Genomic DNA, 21292 nt, shown 5'->3' with positions numbered 1-21292 from the left:
AACAGTGGTTCTTTATCAAGAGTACCTACTGGGAATGCCATTCTCTGCTCTCAGGCAGAATGTTTTTTCTATACATTCTCCCTGAGATTATTTTTTTATGTTAGTACTGAGCATTTTCAGTTTCTCTAGCAAGTGGAGGCTCTCTGACCCAAATGACTGGGAAAAAAATACGATTACTAAGTTGAAGAGACTCCAGAATTACAAAAGTTGCTTAAACTCTAAGGGAAATTGTCCTTGTAAACAAATGTTTTTATGCTGTCAAGCAGCTGTTAAGCATCCTAAATTTATAGGAAAAGGAAGATCTTTCTAAAGTAGCTCCACGATCTAAGTCACAAGTGTGCCACTGAAATTAAAGGGACTTGTCCTCTTTATTCTCTTGGCATAAGACAGACAGGAGTTTAACCAAATCTTGCACCAGTCCTGAAAAAAAAATGGAAAAAACCTGACAATTGTACTTTCAGTGATTGCACTTTTATTTCCTTGGAACCACGTTAGTGTATCTTTCTTTAAAATTCAGAGTACAAAAACACTGCATATCTGAAAAGGCAACCTCAGACTGTCCCAAGTGCACTACAGATGCTCTGTTCGTTATTCTACTCTGTATGTGTTCTGTGTGTATTCTTTAAAAGTAATCATGCTTTTCTGAACAATAAGAAGCAGTAAGCTCACTCAGAAAACAAAGTTCTCATAGATCAGTTCTTCAGCAGGAAGAATTCCACTTGGTTTCTTTACTCCTTTCTCATGAAGTTTCTGATGTGTATATACATGTTAATTACAGTGTCAACAAAAATGTGTTTTATATTTCTTAGCTGTTTACTTTAGTAAGACTTTTCCAAAGCAAATTAATCAATTATTGTTTTTTAAAAGTCTATATAATATTGAATCTTTGTAGAACTGTAAAGTGGTTCACGCTTTCATTATGAACAGGAGCTCTGAGCAAGTCTTTGATGAAATATAAACAAATTCTTCTAAATAGTTTCCAGATAACAGGTACTTTCTGGATGACATTCAGAAGCAGTTACACTGTTGCATGTCTCTAAGTACAAAACAACTTGTTTATGGCCCATATTTTGCCTCTCAGAATAGAATTTTAGCAAGATTTAATTTAAATGAAAGTAGTAAGCCAGTAATAGTTGGTAGGACACAAGTAATTTAATCTGGAATACAACAGTAACAAATACACAAATAGATCTACCTAAGATTTGGTTTCACCTTTTCATCTACCTCATCTGGAATATCATCGTTAACGTGTCGGACAACCAAATTATACGGTTCCTCCTCCATTGTCTCTTCGTCTGATTTCTGTTCCTCCTCCAAAGCCCACTTCGAATGTTTGTTTCCCGTGGAGGAGACAGGAGAATGTTCTGCATCTAAATCATCAGGGATGCTGTCAAAATTAGTTTCTGCCAGACACTTATGGCACAGTCTGTAGCGTCTTGTTCCTTGCTGAACAACACATCCTGTTAGTTCAGTTACGTGACGCTTGCATTTTCTGCAGATCAGTTTGCCAGCTTGATGTATCTAAAGAGATTTAAAATTTGAAAATGTCAGTGTTCATCCAACAGCAGATTTTTAAAAAAATTTTCTTTCAGAAAAAGAAAATTCACTGAACCATTATAAAAAATGAAATCTAAAGTATAATTTGCCAATTTAAAGAATGAATAATTAAAGTTGATGTGCAGCTAGGAAGCTTTTCTGATATTAGTTCTGGAAATGACCAAGCAGCTGGTACCAGTGACATCCTGTGGTTTTTTTTTTTCTAGGCTGAATCTCCCACCGAAATGGCGTACCGTTTGGAAGTGGTTACGTAAATGCTCTAGTCGGGTGAACCTCTTCCCGCACGCTTCGCACGGGTACGGTCGCTCCCCTGTGTGACACCGAAGATGCCGCTTCAGGTCTGCGCGTCGCTTCACCGTGTGCGTACAGAAAGGGCATTTGAATCGCATCCGAGGTAGGTCATCTGTTACAGAGAAATACAAAGGAAAATGTCAAATAGCAGTAGTCTATGTAGTAGTTTGATTATTTTTCAGCTTAAATAAGCAGCAGTTCATTTATCCTCTGGTCTGTGACTAAATAGGAAAAAAATCACAAAATAGAATCCGCCAAACCCAGTATTTCATACTGAACGTGTTAAACAGCCATCAGGTTGTGTATTCTTTCTTACTCAGGGTATTTTTTAGACATATAGATGATCATAAATACTTAGCTATTGCATATAGTCATCATATCTGACTCTTCCATCAGCTAACGGTTCATAGCTTTGTCATTTCTAATCTCTGTGTAATATACTAGGATGCCCAAAGTCTTAAAAATATGCCATTATAATAAAATACAGGTACATGAGTTTCCAAGGGAATGCACGTAAGAATACACCTGTCACCTTTAGTCCACCATCTCAGGCACGTGCCGTCAGTCCATCGAGAACTTAGATGCTGTAGTGTGGCTGAACAGTCACGAAATTTGGGCTGGTTTGGACCTTAAGGGAAATGCAGCATCCTGCCAATGACAGGACCTTCTCTTATGAAGGACTTGGGTTGGGTTTAGGTCGAATGCCTCTATTACTGCCAAGTATTGGGGATATTACAAGAGAAATTCAGTCCTTCAGGTGCCCAAGTCAATGACAGCTCTTGAGGCTTCATTAAACTGCACTTGGGTCCAAATAATCTGCCATGTTTTAACTTTACAGAATACCTGAGTCAAGCTCTCTGATTCTAATTCTCAGGCCCTGTTCTGGTTTCAAAGTCTCTCATTCTGACAGAGTAGATCTAACAGATTCTAACAATTGAGTAGATAAAGAAAATAATCTGCAACTCTGGGCATCACTTTGCTTTTCCTGCAGCCATACAAATTCTCTCCAAAAGGTCATCTGAATTCTTCCAAATAAAGACAAACTTTGCAAAACCATATGTATTTTTTTACCTTCGTTCCAACTACTCATTACACCTAAAATTGTGGGCATTGAGGTGTACAGTTCTTCTGCCTTTAATTCCATGAACTCAGGAGTTCTTGAAAGTTCTTGTTCTAGCTGAGCAACAGACCACCTCTTCGGTATCACTTCCGATTCGTGATTATATCCGTAATCATCGCGATCAGTGTCATTCTCAGCATCACATTCAACCTCCTCTCTAACCCGAGACATGTGGCTAGAATCTGCCGCGCTGCAACCGCCGCTGGCCCGCTCAGCTTTGTTTGATTTATACTGCACAAAATCACGGGTCTGGGCCAGCCCGAGGTGCTTTCGGCGCTTTCTCGTCGAGCCCTGTTTTCTGCCTCTTTTCGATAGCTGCGTTTCTGCCCGCTGAAGAATCACCTCTGAGGACAGGTAGCTGCTGTAACTGCTCCAGGAGTTTTCGTTCACTGTGTTAGCCTTGTCATCCGGGATCGAACAGGAACGCCTGGGGTTGCTCTTTGCTTTCCTTCTCGACCGATAAAGAGATGGATGGGCGGGTTCACTGTTTGTACTTTTGGCCGAAAGGCTGAGGTAATGATCCTTTTCCTTTTCATTAATATCCAGTGAGGACTTAATGAATGTCTTACAGACATTGAGGATATCGGTCATCTGCAGATAGCTCGCAGCCGACATGACTTCGATCACATTCTGACCGGTTAAAGACAATATGCCCGAATACACGAAGTCCAGGATAACCATAAAAGTCTCTGGAGAGAAAACCTCAAAAGTGGCTATTGTTGGCTGACTCGTCTCCTTCGAGCTCTGCGAAAGGAGCATTTTGAAGTAGCCGCTGCTGGCAAACAGAACATTGCGATGTGCTTTAAAGACCTTTCCCTCAACCAGGATATTGCAGTCACAGAACAAGTCTTGCTTCCGTTGTTCGTTCAGCTGCTCTAGGAGGTGAAACTGGTGGGAAGAAATCTCCATTCCAGTCAGGGAGTAAGAGGAAGGCTTGCTCCTAAAGTAAAAAAAAAAAAATAAGTACAACCATGACTGCCTAAATCAATGTTGTTGAATCCTATTTTAAAAAGAGGAGCTCTATTTTTAAAAATGGAATGTCGTGCATGTTATCCCATTCCCGGTAAATCTCCAAACGCCCTGCAGCCCCTACCCCGCGTAATAACATGAGAGAAGAAACTTGACAACTCTAAAAGAGGTGAAAAGACGCCTCGGCAGGATTCCTGCGTATCTAAAAGAATTAAGATGACATCGACGAAGAGAAAAGAACTAATATGACGGTTCAGACTGAGGAAAAGGACTTGGCCCCCCGCCCCCGGCCGTGGGGAGCGCCCCGGCTGACGAGAGACTCCGCGCCGGGGGCTCCTGGGCTGCGGGCGCAGCCTCTGCCAGGCGCGGCGGGGCCGCGCACCGAGCCGGCGGAGGAGCCCCGGCGGCCGCAGCCCTCCCGGCCCGGGCTCCCCCGGCATTGGCGGAGGCCGCCGTCACTCACCCGCCCGCCCGGCCGAATTGGTCGCTCGGCCCCCGGCAGCCCGGGACGCCCGACGGCGCCGGACCCGCCCGCCCCAGCGCCGAGGCGCCTCCCGGCTGCCCGGGCTGCCGCCCCCGCTCCCGCCGCCGGTCCCGCAGCACCGGCGCCCGCCAGCGCTCCGGCCGGGGCCCGCTCCCCCCCCGCCGCCCCCCCGGCCGGGCCGGGCCGGGCGCGCAGCCCGGAGCCGCCCGCCTTAGCGGAGCCCCGGCTGCCGCCCCGCGGGAAGCTCCCGCCACGCCGCCGCGGCCGCTGCTGCCGCCCGGTACCGGGCGCCCGGCGTGGCCCGAGCCGCTCCCGCCGCGGCTGCCCGCAGCCTCCCCGCGCTGGCAGCGCCCCCGCCGCCCCCCTGCGCGGCCCCTGTCGCCGCGCCCCCGCCGCCCCCCGCTCCCGCGCAGCCCTTTGTTGCCGCGCCCGGGGCTGCAAATGGCGCCCGCCGAGGACGCCGTGCAGCCCGGGGACCCCGCGGCGCCGGGGGGCGGCTGCCGCCGAGCCGCCGCACACGGGCCCCGGCGGCCGGGGCCGTCGCTCGCCGCCGCCCCGCTCCTACCCGCCTCCATCCCCGACGCCCGGTCCGACCCGTGCAGCACAGCCGCCACTCACCGGCTGGGTCCTGCGGGCGGCGGCCGCTGAGCCGAGGGGAGCGGGCGGTGGATGCGGGTCCCCGGCCCCGCGTCGGGGCTCGCAGTGGCTGAAGGCGACGCGCCGGTCCCTCCCGCAGCCCCGAGCCCTGGAAGCCCGAACGTGAGAGAAACAAAAGGTATTTGCTGACGTGGGCGTTGGACAGAGACGCCCGAGGGCTGGGGACACAATTAAAGGGGCAACGCACCGATTGCAGGCGCAGCCCAGCGGCTCCCTCGGCCTGCTCGCCCTGCGCTCGGGGCTGCTCGCCTCTTCCCACACCCACAGGCTGCCCGGGAGGCCCACAGACAATGCGCTGCTGTTGCTAAAGGCCAGTCTCGATATCTTTGTGTGTGCAAAGAAGGTGCCACTGAAGTGGGAAATATCTGTAGTTCTGTGCCATAGGACATATTAGTCACTCAATAGAGCAGCGTTTTTATAACGGGGAAGTTTTGTATTCAAACGATGGAAATAATCCTAAACCAAAGTACTGCAAATAGCAGTGCGCTACGGCAGATTGTCCTTTTCTTCCCTTCTGTGTGGAAAATCAAATCAGGATGCCCATTAGACGACAAGACACTTTCAATCTTGTGCCTGTCAGAAGATGAGACGCTTTCAATCTTGTTCCTCGAGAACACTGAATAATTCTGAGAAGGAACCTCTGCAGGTCATCTGGCACAGTCCCCTCCTCAAAGCAGGCGCACATTGAACATGGTGAAAGAACTGTTCCCATTTGCACAGTAAAAAGCATCAGCTCAGAGTGTGGCACAGAACTTCATTAGTGTTTAATTTACTACAACGGCTAAACCAAGACACGGAAATTTTTTCCTGCCATTCCTCCCAGTTTTCCCTTAGAAAATGTTCTGTTCTGTGTTGCTACTACGTTTAAAATTCTTGATGCACCAAATAAGACGCCTCTCTGCATTTCAAGAGTTAAATACGATGAAAGGTTGTGCTAACTGCAGTGTGGGAGGTTTTTTAAGTTAAACAGTATAGAAAATATTTAACTAAATGGTATTATAAGCTTTTCTTAGTAGCTTATCAAATTATACCCATCACTGAACAGACATACAGACTGTTGGTACAGATTTATACCTAACTGGAAACACTGAAAGTCTGGATGATCCTTTTCTTCAAAACTCAACCTTTTGGCCAGAATTAGGGACATTTTCTTCTGTTTCTTTCTTGTACATGCTGTCTTCCAACTAATAGTAACCTTCAAATTGACTTCTGACTTCCCTGAGATGTTCCAGAAAAATCAAGCAGCAAGTGTTGGAATGTCTGTACTAGAATATTGAACTACTCTTACAATTCTGCTGTACTTATTCATGTAGAAACAATAAAAGGAATACAGAATTAACTATTTGAACTCTTTTTAGACTATAGTTTACATTTCTCTACCTTGCAAATGGTTAGAAGTCCCCAGTGCCAGCTTGACCAGATCACACAGATACTGGCCTTAGCAGTCCACTGAAGCAGTTCCTTATGAATTTGTAAATTCATTAAATTCATCCTAAATGCATGTGCTTATTCCAGTCTGACTGCTGCTATCTTTACCCTCAAGGCTTCGATTAAAATACAATTTTTAAAAGCCTTTTTTAGGATAAATTCAACTAAACAAGTTTAGTTTAGCTGTAATCCTCACTTAACGCAAATCTCGACTGTGCTTGCCCTCAGCCGTTAAGGTTTTCGATAGACGTTGAACTCTACAGCATTGTTGTTATGCTGACAGATGCTGATGATTGTCAGTCCTGGGATCTGGGCACAGTCATTGACTCAGCTGTAGCCAGATGGTAGGTCAGGCATTTTTCAGCTAAATCAAGGTCCATTTAAATAATGAATGTGGTTGGAGATTGTGCTGTTAGCTCGTGTAGGCTATCTGAAGTTCAGAGCCAAGTATTTCTGCAGACTAAGAGACCAAAATACAAGAAGAGTAGGCACTGGCATGGCTAGGTAATGGGATAACCTCTGACGGTGACCAGATGCTTCAGGGAAGAAATGTAGTATACACCATAATTTTATATCCAACAGAGATATTTTTTTTTCTAAGTTATCACTGAAAAATTGAGAGGGATCCTAAAATCCTGAAGGATGGAGCATTTCTTCTGAAGAGCCAGGAGTAAAGGAAGGATGATACATGTAGCGGTCAGTGTCAGTCCTCCGCTGGAGATCTGTGGGCTTACAGATGTTTTCAAAACTCACACTAAATCAGTAAATCAGTACTTTTGCCTTTTTTTTTTTTTTTTTTTTTTTCATCTCAGTTCTTTAGAACTGGAATAGAATCTATAGGAAAAGGTTGGAAAGGGAAATTCATTCTGAGGTTGGTTTTGGGGGGGTCTGCTTTATTAATTTTGGAAAAAAACCAAACCCAACAGTTGAACCTTTAAGATAAGGACAAGTGTCATTGTTTGAGATGGTAAATACAGAAGTTTAGATAATTTAATGGAAAATGAAAAAATGGGATATGATGTGAAGGAGAAAAACTAATCATATATCACACAAGTCATAGGTTTATGTGACAGGTAGAGTTCTGCAATACCTGAAAAGGGGGAAAGAGAAACGTTTTTTAATTCAGTGTTTCAACCTTTGAAAGGATGGCAAGATAGCTGTCAGAAAATAAAGATAGTTAAAGGTGAGACACTAAACAGAGGATGATGAATCCGTCTTGACTGTGGTTTTGTGACTACAACGATAAACACAAGCCAAGCAAAAAGAGTCAGGCTTTCAGTGACAAAGGACAGACAGCGGAGAAAAAAGGACAAAGACACTGGGACCACACGGAAAGACACATTATACAAGAGGAATGTCTCTTGATGTGGACAACCCTCCAATGTTAGCCAGATGAAGCAGGGAATGGAAAAGGAAATGACAGGAGAATGAGGTATTGAAAACCAGTGAATAATCAAAACATGCATTAAGTAGCAGTATTTAAGAGCATTCAAACATGAATGTACAAGGAAAAAGAGGCAAAAACAATTTGAGAGGAATCATAGAACTGTTGGTCATGGAGAGCTGTGAATGTTCTAGTCCCACCTCCCACGGGAAGAAGGCCAGCACCAACATCATGATCAGATCAGCCATGGCTTTGTTGAGCCAAGTCTTGAACACCTTCATGGACGACCACCTCTGAGGCTGCTTTCTGAACAGCCTGTTCAATGCCGCACTACAATTTAAACCTCTCAAACTGTGATTTGGTGTACAGAGGCAGGAGAGAAACAGAATCTGAATGGATCGGTATTAGCAGAAGTCAATACAGTTCTATACAGCCTCCTCTAGCATTCAAAGATAAAATCAAGTGTCCTGCTTGTGACCTGACGAAGTTCAAAAAGCAACACAGTTACTGTCAGGTAAAATAAATTCTGTGGGAACAACCCTGTATGGTCTTTTCTCCTTCTGCTAATGAGTGGGAGGTGATCCTAACAGAAATATGAAGAAGACAGTCATCAGAGGCAATGCAAGGAGATGAAAACAAAACAAACAGGATTACTTTCATTTAGACAAAACCAAGCAAAATATATGACTATGTAAAATGAGGGACGTAGAAAATAGAAGGCACTTAACGTTTATCTTGTCTTGCAATACAAAAATAAGGGAACAGCAACGGAAATTAAGGTAACAAATGTAAAAATGGTAACCTTTTAAAAAATACAAAACATAATTGACCTGTGGGAATCGCAGTCTTGAGCTAAAACTCCAAGCTTAATAAGATACTTTAAAAATCACTACAGGTATCTAGTTATGCTACTGAGAATAACAATATCATATAAAAACAGTAAAAACCCTTATTTGCCAGGCAAATCAACAACTAATCTGCCTATATTTAAAAAGTAAATGTCTTCATATGGATAGATTGTTCCATTTGCCCATTTATAGCCACTTCACATCTTTTTCTGAAGCATCTGGTCCTCAGTATTCTTAGATTTATGGTATCTAGTTAGATTAGGTATTGATCCAAAAATCCCTTTGCTTCTAAAAACGCCCCCAAGTATACAGAAACACCTAATAGTCTCACCTTTACAGTTGGCAGTTAAGATTTCAGGCCTAGAGTGACACTTTATTTTCCCCTCCCCTTAATCCATCCCCACACACACACAGAGACTAATCCCAGCCACTTTGTATTCTGGGACAGCAGGCACTGATACCTAGAATTTATTGTGCATATTGTTTAATGTAAAGGGAAACGGAAAAATCTATTAAAACTGATTTCAGCAAGCATTTTCTCTTGAAATTTGATCAAACTCATTCCATATTCGTTTATGTATTTCTTTGTTCTATATTTGATTTAGTTAAGGTTGCTCAGGAATGTTTCTTAGCCATTTAATAATATGCATTTTAGGAGTAATAAGCTCCAAGAAATTAACCAGCTGCTTTCACATCAAGTCCATTTTTGTGGACTGCTGACCAAAGTGTAACATAAAACCGAGGCAAGTGTAAGTCTTGTCTGGAAAAGATGGTTTCATATGGGTCATCAGAAAGTTTTTTAAGTTCCCCCCCCACCATCCCCCTCCCCAAGTCTAAGCCAATGGACAATAATTTTTGTAGGAATAATAAAATACCACTTCTCGCCTCCTTAGAACATACAAGCAGGCTGCTTCTTGACAGCCTGGCACGTTTGAGGGGAAGGGCGCTTAATGCTTACACTGTGAACTCAGTAGGAAGTGCTTGAGCTGTCATTTAAGAGACCTGTAGGCTGGCCATCTGCAGCCTGGAATGAGAATGCTGCACTCTCTGGTAACGATGATACTAATAAGGCTATACAGTTTTTACACAAATAAAAATAAAATAATGTCTTTTTAGCTGTCCCTGGGAAATAGGTTATATAGTATATATATATGGGATTGTTTTGTAATTAATCCCGGGTTTCAGCCAACATGCTTACAAAGTTGTAAAGAAGAAAAAAAAAAAGTTTTCTAAGCCTATAGCCATTGAGTTCAATGATCACAGGATGAAGACTGTAGTAATACTCAGGTCTGTCTAAGAAAATGCAGGGTGAAAGCCCCCCAGGAGCATACTTCTCTCCTGCTTACAGTGCTGGCCAAGATAAACTCACTAAGTAACAAAACAAAGTGGCTTATTTTGTTAAAGAAGTAAATTTTCTTCACCATTAGTCATCTCATCTCTTGTAGTCTAATTGTAGGTAAAATTACACAAATAAAATGTCTAGAACTTCCCGTACATCTTGTTCTCATTGGCATATAGTACAGACTGAAAAAGGTTAAAAGTATGTTCACTTGGTGACCAAATGACTTTGGGAATATATAAATTGATAATGACTCCATCTTAAAACTCATCAGTTTAAATTGAGTACAGGTCAATACAAACAAGAGTAGTCAATGGTTTCAGATGGAAGATCTCATCAGTTCCATTTCTAATGATATAGTATATATACTGTACAAATTGTTCTGCCACTGTTACTGGCAAATAAAACGGGGGACAAAGAGAGAAAACAACAGCTAAAGTAACCTTGTAAGGATTGTTTCCTTCACGTTGGCATGGAGAACTGCCACTGCCATTGGCAATGCTGTGGATGCAGGGCTACCAGTCCTGTCAGTCTGGCACTTTTGAGAGGTTTAAAAAAAAAAAAAAAGGGAGTATTTTACTAATGCTTATTAAAACATAGCCCAGTCTGAGTTCCCAATTATCAGAATGAATAAAAACATCTACTGGCATCAATTAATGATCCATATTTGCAATCATTTTCTCTCTGATGTGTTGACTAGGACTAGCATTCATGTGTTTACTTTCTTGTAAGGAAATAGGTCTAGAGTGAAAGATCTGCTAAAGATTCTGCTTATTCTAATAAATTTTACAAGAAAGTGCTTTTCCAGACGAATGTGCTAAAACATTCTTATATTTTTTCTTAATTAGCTGCCTTTTTTCCTTATCATAATATGAAGACTTCATGAAATTTTGTGAAAGATTATCTTCATTTCTGAATACTGAAGAGAGGTTTTCTTTATATTCTGTGTGGGGTATTTGTTTATCATCAGATGATATTACATATAAACCCCACATCTCTCAAGTTTAAAAAGTGGGCAATTTACAGTGCTGTGTGACTTTTTTTTTTTTTTTGTAACGTATTTAGACCTCATTCCCTTGGAAGAGGTTTTGAGAAGTGACCCATTGTCTACTATAAAAAGTTATCCACGTAGAACTCCAGTTTCCTTGTTCATCCATTATTTCATTTAAGGATGGATTCTTTCTAATGAAGCAAAGTATGGGTATTCTGATAACAAAACTCAGAATGGACTCAACAGCATGTCCATAAATACATGCAAGTCTGGACCTGTTCAAGAGAAACCAGTGTGTCTCTGTACAATTAACAACAGGCTGGTGGAGGGCTTATGGTCAAGACAGTACATTCTCCCTCTGACACGGAATTCCCAATTCTTGTCTTGCAACTACCTAATATTTGGTTTTACTTCCTTCTCGTCTGCTTCATCCTCACTGTCATCAACTTGCTGAATAACCAAATCGGTTGACCCATCCTCCACAATCTCCACATCAGATCTGTTGTCTTCCCCATAGTGCCACCGGGAATCCTTATCCCCATCCTGTGGAAATTCAAGGGGTGCTTCAGCCTCCAAGTCAATGCGAATACTGTCTATGCCCGCTTCAGCCAAACACTCATTACAGAGTCTGTAACGTCGCGTCCCCTCTTGGACCACTTGTCCCGTTAGCTCAGTCACGTGGCGTTTACACTTTCTGCAGATAGGCTTACAAGCCTGATGAATCTGGGAAAATCGGAATGAATAGAATTGATAATGTATCCGCAAAGAAGTGTGTTTTAAGATGACAAAAAGTAGAGCTGGAGTAGCGCCAGATGGTAGCGTTAACTCATTTTGAGACAGTCATCAAACATTAAAAATGAAACCACCACAGGCGCTGTAATCGCCCACTTCAGCTCTGTTACAGGACTTGCATAGAGCAGTACCTTCGCAAGCCATCAATTAACAAAGAAATTCATCCCCTTTCATGCAAATTATGCTTCAAATTGACTTCAACAAAACCAGATTAATTTTCTATTACCTCTTCTTTACAGGAGTCAATATATCAACCAGATACACTTGTACTGTGTTTAATTGTACTGAGGCACGTTTACACATTAAACAAATCATGCAGTTACTAAAAATACATACTGTTCGAAAATGGCTACTTAGGTGATCTAGCCTGCTAAATCTTTTCCCACACGCCTCGCAAGGGTAAGGGCGCTCTCCTGTATGACAGCGAAGGTGACGCTTTAGGTCTGCTTTTCTTTTCACCACGTGAGTGCAGAATGGGCACTTGAACCTCATCCTGGGCAGATCATCTGTTAGAAAATAATACGATTTAAAAAATTAAGTCGTAACATGTCTAGTCATGTAATGCTCTAAGAAAAGGCATTCTATGAGTGGAACAGCAAATTGCTTTTATTAAAAAAAATATTATCACAGGTCTTTTCAAGCACAAAGATCTTGTGTTTTCCTGTAAATTACACAGGAATGCAACAAAGGAAAAGGAGTAGACCGTTAGCTATATTAAAATGAGCTTAAATATATCCCAAAAGATCACAACTTAAATTTGCAAGATGAAGCTGTAGAGACACTGAAGAATGTGTATTTTGATAGGCTAGTTTTAATAAACCAGGTACTTCCGTAATTCAAAATTACTAAAAAATAGTTAAACCTTCCAAACTTACATTCCTGGACAATACAGATGTCTTTTTGGCAACTGTACACTTGTTTGGAGTTTTCTCATGGACAGAACAGGCAATTCGCAGACGACTGTGCACCTACAGCATTAAAATTAACTCTTACCTTCAGTCCAGCTTCCCATGACGCCCAGAATCGAGGGCATGCTGGCGTACTGCTCATCTGCTTTTGAAGACTTGGATTTACTAGAAGAACGGGGTGATTCATGCTCCTGCTGTGACACAGCCAAGCTCCTCGGTATCACGTCAGACCCTTGGCCGTACTGGTATCCCACGTGAGGAGATTCAACTTCTGTTTCAATCTGAACTTGCTCCTCAGACTGAGCAATGTGGCCAGCGGGCTCGGCCGCCCTGTCCTCCAGTTTGCTTGATTTATAGTGAGGAATGTCAGAAGGTTGCTGCAGTCCCAGGTGCCGGGATTTCTTTACGGAATCCTGCCGTTGCTCGTGTTTGGACAGCTGCTGCTGGGCATTTCTTTGAGAAGTCGGATAGTAGCTGAAATTGCTCCAAGTGTTTCCACCCATCATACATGTCCCTTGGTCTGGACTTAGGTGCGAATGCGGGGGGCTGCTTTCTGCCCTCCAGCCAGCGCCGTACAAGCAGGATCGGTCCACGCCGTTGGAATTTACATCTTTGTCTGACAGACTGAAGTACCGATCCTTCTCCTTCTCACTGATGTCCAGCGATGACTTAATGAACGTCTTACACACGCTGATAACATCGGTCATCTGCAGATAGCTCGCAGCCGACATGACTTCGATCACATTCTGACCAGTGAGAGACAGTTTGCCTGAATACACAAAATCTAGAATAACTGTAAATGTGTCAGGAGAAAATGCCTGGAAAGTAGCTGTCGTCGGCTGACTCGTCTCCTTCGAGCTCTGCGAAAGGAGCATTTTGAAGTAGCCGCTGCTGGCAAACAGCACATTGCGATGTGCTTTAAAGACCTTTCCCTCAACCAGGATATTGCAGTCACAGAACAAGTCTTGTCTGCGCTGCTCATTTAGTTGCTGCAAGAGGTGAAACTGGTGAGAAGAAATCTCCATTCCAGAAAAGGTGAAATGAAGCGTCGCTCTAAAAAATTAAAGAAAATAATTAGACTCGACTTCAGCGTCGTGCAACTCAGCCGGAGATGTCAGACCCAATTTTACGGATAATTTTACAAATAATCTCACTGATTTATGGAAATATATGTAAATTAGGAGATGCACACGCATCTCCTAGGAGAAAAGTGATGAAAAAGCCGAATCAGTAGAGGTTCTTCGGCCGAGACGCGTGCGCTACAGCTCGGCGCATCTCCTGCCGAGGGCTGCGGGACGGGCTGCGCGGCCCTCGGACCTTCTCCAGCGAGACGAGGCCCCTCCGGCAGCCGCGGGAGCGGCCCGTGCCCGTGCCTGGAGCCGACGTTCCCGCACCGCCCCGCTCCGGCCGGGCTCGAGCCGCCGTCGCCGCCGAAGGGACGAGAAATGGGACCCGGCGGCAGAGCCCCGGCGGCCGCAGCCCTCCCGGCCCGGGCTCCCCCGGCATTGGCGGAGGCCGCCGTCACTCACCCGCCCGCCCGGCCGAATTGGTCGCTCGGCCCCCGGCAGCCCGGGACGCCCGACGGCGCCGGACCCGCCCGCCCCAGCGCCGAGGCGCCTCCCGGCTGCCCGGGCTGCCGCCCCCGCTCCCGCCGCCGGTCCCGCAGCACCGGCGCCCGCCAGCGCTCCGGCCGGGGCCCGCTCCCCCCCCGCCGCCCCCCCGGCCGGGCCGGGCCGGGCGCGCAGCCCGGAGCCGCCCGCCTTAGCGGAGCCCCGGCTGCCGCCCCGCGGGAAGCTCCCGCCACGCCGCCGCGGCCGCTGCTGCCGCCCGGTACCGGGCGCCCGGCGTGGCCCGAGCCGCTCCCGCCGCGGCTGCCCGCAGCCTCCCCGCGCTGGCAGCGCCCCCGCCGCCCCCCTGCGCGGCCCCTGTCGCCGCGCCCCCGCCGCCCCCCGCTCCCGCGCAGCCCTTTGTTGCCGCGCCCGGGGCTGCAAATGGCGCCCGCCGAGGACGCCGTGCAGCCCGGGGACCCCGCGGCGCCGGGGGGCGGCTGCCGCCGGGCCGCCGCACACGGGCCCCGGCGCCCTGCGGAGCCCGCGGGCCGCCGCTCGCTGCCCCGGCTCGCTCCGGGGCCGTTTCCGCCCCCCGAACCCCAACGCCCAGCCCGGCCTGCCCGGCGTGCGGGAGCCGCCACTCACCGGCTGGGTCCTGCGGGCGGCGGCCGCTGAGCCGAGGGGAGCGGGCGGTGGATGCGGGTCCCCGGCCCCGCGTCGGGGCTCGCGGTGGCTGAAGGCGACGCGCCGGTCCCTCCCGCAGCCCCGAGCCCTGGAAGCCCGAACGTGAGAGAAACAAAAGGTATTTGCTGACGTGGGCGTTGGACAGAGACGCCCGAGGGCTGGGGACACAATTAAAGGGGCAACGCACCGATTGCAGGCGCAGCCCAGCGGCTCCCTCGGCCTGCTCGCCCTGCGCTCGGGGCTGCTCGCCTCTTCCCACACCCACAGGCTGCCCGGGAGGGGATGTGATGCCCTAGATGCTTCCTTCTCACACCTTTATCTATAGCAGGGGCCTTGATGACCCAAATCCTTCCTTAACGCGCCTGCAGCTTCCTCAGAAGGAGATGTAACATCTTTTTCTTCCTGTTCCTATCTGTTACCTTCTGAAAAAAACCCATGTCAAATCCCAGTACCTGAACCGCTCACCTTCTCTCACTGGAAGTTTGGTGTCTTTCTCCTTCCTGTTCTTGCCACCAGGGTCCTTTCCGCGCTCTTGACACCCCAGTTATTTCTTATAAATACTTGTTTTCCCATGGGAGCCATTCTGCCTTAACCGTATCCTTTGCGTCCTTCTTAGCTTTCCCTTCCACAACCTTAAGACATTCCATCTTGACACAATTTACGTTCCTTTGCTCACTATAGCAGAATGGGAAAGACAGCTAAAGACTCCTTCCTCTGATAGTGAGAAGTATTGTCCCAGTATATCATATACATTTATTCATATTCAATTTATATCTACTTATATTGTAACAATATTTTTCACCAGCTTAATTCCCCCTTTTTAATAAAAGTCCATAGTTCTGTAACTTCTGTCTCCTTTCAAACGCAGGCCACGCTTTTAAAATCTTTCATGAGACCCATACTGCTTGTGTAAGACTCCACTCTGCACCTGACCATCTTAAATTAATCATTCTGGAACATGAAAACCACTGGAATTTACACAGTATTTCACATGAGTCTTTTCAGTCCACTGGGCAACGGTGTTAATTATCAACTGAACACATTTCGGCGTTATGTACCTACAACTGACCAGCCTTCTCCAGCCACACCGCGTTGCCAGTCCGTAGTCATGCTCTGATCAGCATCACCTGCAAATTCATGTAATTTATCTTGCTTTTAACACCAAGGTCTAAAGAGTGTATTAGCAGAACTGATTCCAAAGTCAGCCCACAGGACCATTAGTATCTTTGTCCTTGTCATTCCCCTTTCAGGGTATGGCAACACCCACCCTAGCACCCAGCTTCTCACAGCTCTTTATTACCATTAATTAATAGCACACACCTGCATGTTGAATGCTGTACACAGCCCCGGGGTCACTCATCTCAAAGAGTGTACACAGGAACCTGTAATGGTTCAGGGAGGGGAAAGAGAAAAGATAAAAGTCTGGCACAGTTTTGTACAAATGTTGGTAGAGTGAGAGATGTCCGAGCCAGGAAAACAAATGGAGCAGGTGAGATAAATGTATAAAATCATGAGAGGATCACTATGGACTGATTGTTCACTGCTGATTCCAGCGTAAGCGGAAGGCGACAGCAAAGGGAGCTGGCAGGGGCAGGTGCAGAGCGAGGAGGATGCGGGTCTTTGCACGGTGTGGTTGGGCGCTGGCACCGCTCGCCGTCGGCTGCTGTGGATGCGAAACGTTGGCGAGTGGTGCAGGGCTGTAGTAGACGTGGTCATGAGAGAGGCTGGAGAGCTCCATACAGAAATGTTCTGTGCTTCAGAAGTCCCCAAGTCACACCTTGTATGAGACTGGAAGAGTATCCAGGTAAAAATAATTGCTTGTCGTATTCTTCCACAGAGCAACTGATTTTAACTCAAAAATCTTGAGTTAGGGAATTTCATAGAATTTAGTTTATTGCCAACTAACATAAACCTTCAACTACTGATTCTGGTATTGAGATATAAAGATGACAAACAAATGAACAATTGTTTAATATAAGCCAGAAAGTTTATTTGCAGTATCGGGTTTTAATACTGCTTGAATTCATTCCTCTGAAGTCTGATTTTGCCTGTCAGTTCATCAACTAAGTAGCACCTCAGTTTATGTAACGTTCTACATATTTTTTCAGATCCATGCCCAGATTACTTCATCTGCTGAAAACTTCCTTTTGAAAAGAACTATTTGTAGAAAATGGCTCTGTTTGATTTCACTAACTTTTCGGGTAATTGGTGCTTTCACTTGTATATCAGAGGGTGCTCTGCTGGTAGTTTGTATCGATATTAATAGAACCTCAAGGGTTCTCCATCTGCTAGGAACAGGTAATAGAATTTAAAAAGTAGAAAAAAAATGCAGTGGTATCTAGAGTAGCGTAATTAGAATTTTTAAAGATGTTGCAAGTGCTTTACTCAGAGTCCTTCAGCAACGTTGCCCAGGAGTCTGTGCAGTGCAGCTAGGAACGGCCACAGAGCAGACTTCGGTCTTTTCCATACTGATTTCATCCAGTTTTCCACAATAATACATCACAGACAATCCACTGATTCCAGAAATGTGTTTAGTTCTTCAATCTAGTTGTTTGGTTTGTATTTCTAAATTTTAGAGTTGCTGTTTCTAGCCAAGAAAGTTCCACTTGAAGTTGAGATATTGTTTGGAGTGTTTATCCAATGAGAGTAAACTTGGCAGCTCTGTGGAGGAGGTGCTTCTCCCAGCAACACGAGCAGTGTTGCAAAGCACGACTAATAGTCTGCTTTTCAGAGAACAACTTACAAATTATTTTTAAAAAAATGACATTGTTAGTGCTGATGCAAAAATTATTAACGTAAATTTGGGGTTTGGCAACCAAATATAATTAACAGTAACACCAGTTAAAAGATTTCAGTTTTCCTTAAAATAAATGTTTCTCAGAAATCACAGACTTCAGTTATAGTATATTTTCTGACTTTATAGTCATATTTCTTGCAAAGAAGACTCAAGAGCATATACTAGAACAACTGAAGTACCATAGTTCAAAGACTGACATGCATTGATTCACAAGATTAATTAGTTGGAGTTGCAATGGATTTATCCCAAATGTGTGAGTGAAGTCATATGCATTTACCAAGGGTTTTATTTTAAATTTTGAAAATATAAGTAAAATTGCATATAACCTTGGCCTAAAGCAACACAATTTCTTTCCTTGTTCTATCATTGAAGAATTAGCTGCATTTTTTTTCCACTGGATCAGAAACGTACCATACTCGGGGAATTAATTACTTGCCTTTTTTTTTTTGCGCTGGATCTAAAAATGCATTTAATGAGAAAATGTGAACAGCAGGAATTTTAATCCATGCTCTTGCAAAAATTGTTGATTTTGAAATAGTGTTATACCTCTTAAAGAAAAAATTTTCTGAGAATATTTTGTTTGCTTAAAAGCTTTTGAGAAACTTTGTGTGACATAAAAATATATATTTTTTAGTAGTTCATAGGCGAGTTGCTAATTGTTCCATGTCAGGAAACTTTTCAGGGTTACAGGACCTAATGCCTCCAGGAATACAAAGTATGCAAGATAAGACCATATCCCTGTCATAATGAGAGAGCTTACGCAGACACGGTCTGGAGATTGAGGAATAAGCCAGAAATGAATTAGGAATGATATGACAATTTTTGTCTAATATGCTGCCAGCTTATATTTGGCTTTAGTTCATTTGCCTCGGCATCATCTTTACTGTCATCAGCTTTCCGCGTGACAGAGCCGATAGACTCACCCACGATGTCTGTAGTTCCGTTGTCTTCACGAAGAGCCCGAGCTGCAGCCTTGTTGTCTTCTAGTACAAACATAAATGTTTGTTCAGCCTCCAGGTCACCAGGAGGTCAATTAATTTTTCAAAATGAAAAGGAAATCGCAATACTCTGTCCTAAAATGTTGAGTACAGGGAGGACTCTTCCATCTGAGTACACCTAGCAGTAACCGAGCAGGCCATCTTCTAAACAAAGCTTACAATTTAGGGCAAGCCTGAGATTTGATGGCAGTGTTAACAGGCAGCAGCCGTACAAGCATCTCAGCACAACTTGTCGGCAGCTTCATCTATTCTAGGAACCCAAAACCCTAATCCTGTACCAACAGAATTAAATACTTGTTAGACGTATTCTTATCTTCAACCCAGCTTCCCTTAACACCTAAAACTGTGAGCATATTTGCGTACAGCTCATCTATATTGATGATTCAACCTTGATCTAAACAATTAATGCTCTCCAAATCATTAGCAACCTCTCTGACAACCTCTCATCTCCCTTGATTGCCCTGCGCTCCTGCCTGCCTTCTCCCACAGCGAGAGTCCTTCTCACCAAGGGTGGTAACAACCCCATGGCCCTCAGAACCAGGGACAAAAGAGCTGGGATGAGTGCTTCAGTGCCCCACATCTTTTGTGTAAAAAATGGAAAAAAATATATGCTTATCGTGAGATTATTTATTTAATGTTTTCTGTTCTTTAACTATAAAAGAACCAGACTACATACAACAATATAAACATATATAGTACACACACAATTTAACATACAATAAAGACAAATTCAGTAATGCACCACTGTAGAAAAAACATTACAAAAAGCACTTAAAGATTTGATCCCCACCCTTAAAAAGGGCGAATAGCCTGCGTGGTGGTGATGCACGTCAATTCTCAACTTTGGTTCCGTTTGTTTTTCTCTCTTCCACCCTGATATCTACGCTCACAGCCGTCGCCGCGTCAGGACAGGGACACCTGCAGATCCAGCAGCTTGCTAAAACATCGGCGCAGCTTCTCAATTACTGATCTGTGGAAAACGTCCAGTTATTAAATCTGGAAAGGTTTGCTGGGTTCACACTGCTGCCCGGAGTGTAGTCTGAATTGTCTGTGAACGCTGCCAAGCTATCTTTTGTAAACTGCTATAAAGACCCATGATTAACTTTACATGATCTTTTTCCCACATAAACTATGGATCCCAAATACCTGTGGAAGCAGAGCACTAGGTATCAGTCCCTTCTTTCACTCCCTAGCACTCCCCTTTCTCATCAAAATAATCTACTTAACACAATTTCTTTGTTTGGTTTTTAAGTACCCTTATTTTGCTTGTACTGGAGCACTTTTTAAAAAGTTGTAATCTGCTATGTTTAAAAGTTCAGTAAACAACAGAAGAGTTAAAACAGTAAAAATGTGAAAGAAAATGGGCATTTGGAGAAAGCTGGGGTAACTGAATTTCACATACATCAGGTTCAGATGGTACAAATGAAAATGTTATTGTACCAAGTAGTATTTTAGGACAATTTACTTTTGATTGAACTACTCCACTGATCTGTCCAGAGATGCTGCGTTTTCTGGCAACATTTGCACATTGGTTTTTCAAAAGTGAAAAAAAAAAAAAAAAATCTTCCTCTCCTGCCTCAACAAATATACAGCATCTTGTTTAATAATACAGTGCTATGACTGTACTGGCTCTCACTTGGACAGATCCTGGAATGGGCTTGGAGATTTACAGAGGTCCTTAAACCTACCCATAAATCCATCTGCATGATGGTATCTCAAATAGGCAGGTTCTAAAATCAGGGCATCTCCCCAAAGCGTTAACTCTTGTTTAGTTTAGTCAGTATTCTAGTTTTCAGTTTCACACAGGAGAAGAATCCTCCAAGTCTCCAAAGACTGAGGTATTCTGATTTTTTTGTGATCTAGAAACAGCTGTTAGAGCTACCAATAGCTTTTATTTACTAACAAAAGATATCTTTCCCGTATTAGAAACACAAAACAACTACAAGAAGACAAGTTCAAAGGAAGCTTCCCATTTTTGTTTGAGTAATACACGCGCTCATGTACCTTAGTTATTAACAACCAAACAACAAGACAGAATTTGAAAAATCAGTAGCACAGTCATCGGCTCTCAAATTAAATTTGTGTTCACATAATTCCCCTCCAACTCAAAAAGAAGCCAGCAGCTAAAAATTAAAATAAGCCTTGCCACTGAAGAACTTAATTTCTAAGACTTGTTTTGGTTTCTAATTCTGCAAAAATGTCCATGTATGCTTAAATTTTACCCTTATAACTAGTCTCGTGATCAATGGGACCAATTGTGAGTCTAAGCTTTCATAGGACTGGAGACTTAGCTGCTTATGTTAAAAGCATGAACGAAGGACGGAGTCATATTTTGACAGTTAAAATATTTTGCATCTTGCCTGGCAGTCCAAAGATTGAAGTCTAGTTTATCGCCTTTGGATATCTGGGGATGGCATTTAAAGTTGCTGTGTTTTGAGAGGGGTTTTTTTTTTAGGGGTTGGGGTAGGTAGGTGTTTGTTTCAGTTTTGGTTTTG

At 44.3% G+C, this 21292-nt stretch overlaps 2 protein-coding genes across 3 annotated transcripts; both read right to left on the bottom strand.

Moving 5' to 3' along the window:
- Nucleotides 1-455: 455 nt before the first annotated feature.
- On the bottom strand, nucleotides 456-15080 carry LOC141915630 (zinc finger and BTB domain-containing protein 8A-like). 2 transcript variants are annotated; one of them, XM_074807355.1, is made up of 4 exons: nucleotides 14964-15080; nucleotides 2920-3908; nucleotides 1791-1960; nucleotides 456-1521 (listed from the first exon to the last, which is right to left on the bottom strand). In XM_074807355.1, the coding sequence occupies exons 2-4, from the start codon at nucleotides 3875-3877 to the stop codon at nucleotides 1192-1194; spliced, it is 1458 nt and encodes a 485-aa protein (XP_074663456.1). In that variant the 5' UTR covers nucleotides 3878-3908; nucleotides 14964-15080; the 3' UTR covers nucleotides 456-1191. The 2 variants fall into 2 exon arrangements, with proteins under 2 accessions (XP_074663456.1, XP_074663455.1); XM_074807354.1 differs by lacking the exon at nucleotides 14964-15080 and adding an exon at nucleotides 5040-5317.
- ZBTB8A (zinc finger and BTB domain containing 8A) lies at nucleotides 8604-15065 on the bottom strand. The gene is made up of 4 exons (XM_074807356.1): nucleotides 14964-15065; nucleotides 12854-13821; nucleotides 12197-12366; nucleotides 8604-11791 (listed from the first exon to the last, which is right to left on the bottom strand). Exons 2-4 carry the CDS (start codon nucleotides 13791-13793, stop codon nucleotides 11459-11461), a joined length of 1443 nt encoding a protein of 480 aa, XP_074663457.1. The 5' UTR covers nucleotides 13794-13821; nucleotides 14964-15065; the 3' UTR covers nucleotides 8604-11458.
- Nucleotides 15081-21292: the final 6212 nt, after the last annotated feature.

Source organism: Strix aluco, chromosome 26 (assembly GCF_031877795.1).
Source record: "Strix aluco isolate bStrAlu1 chromosome 26, bStrAlu1.hap1, whole genome shotgun sequence".
NCBI classification, from domain to species: Eukaryota; Metazoa; Chordata; class Aves; order Strigiformes; family Strigidae; genus Strix; species Strix aluco.
The sequence above is the reverse complement of the archived record's forward strand: the minus strand, read 5'-3'. Positions and strand labels throughout refer to the sequence as shown.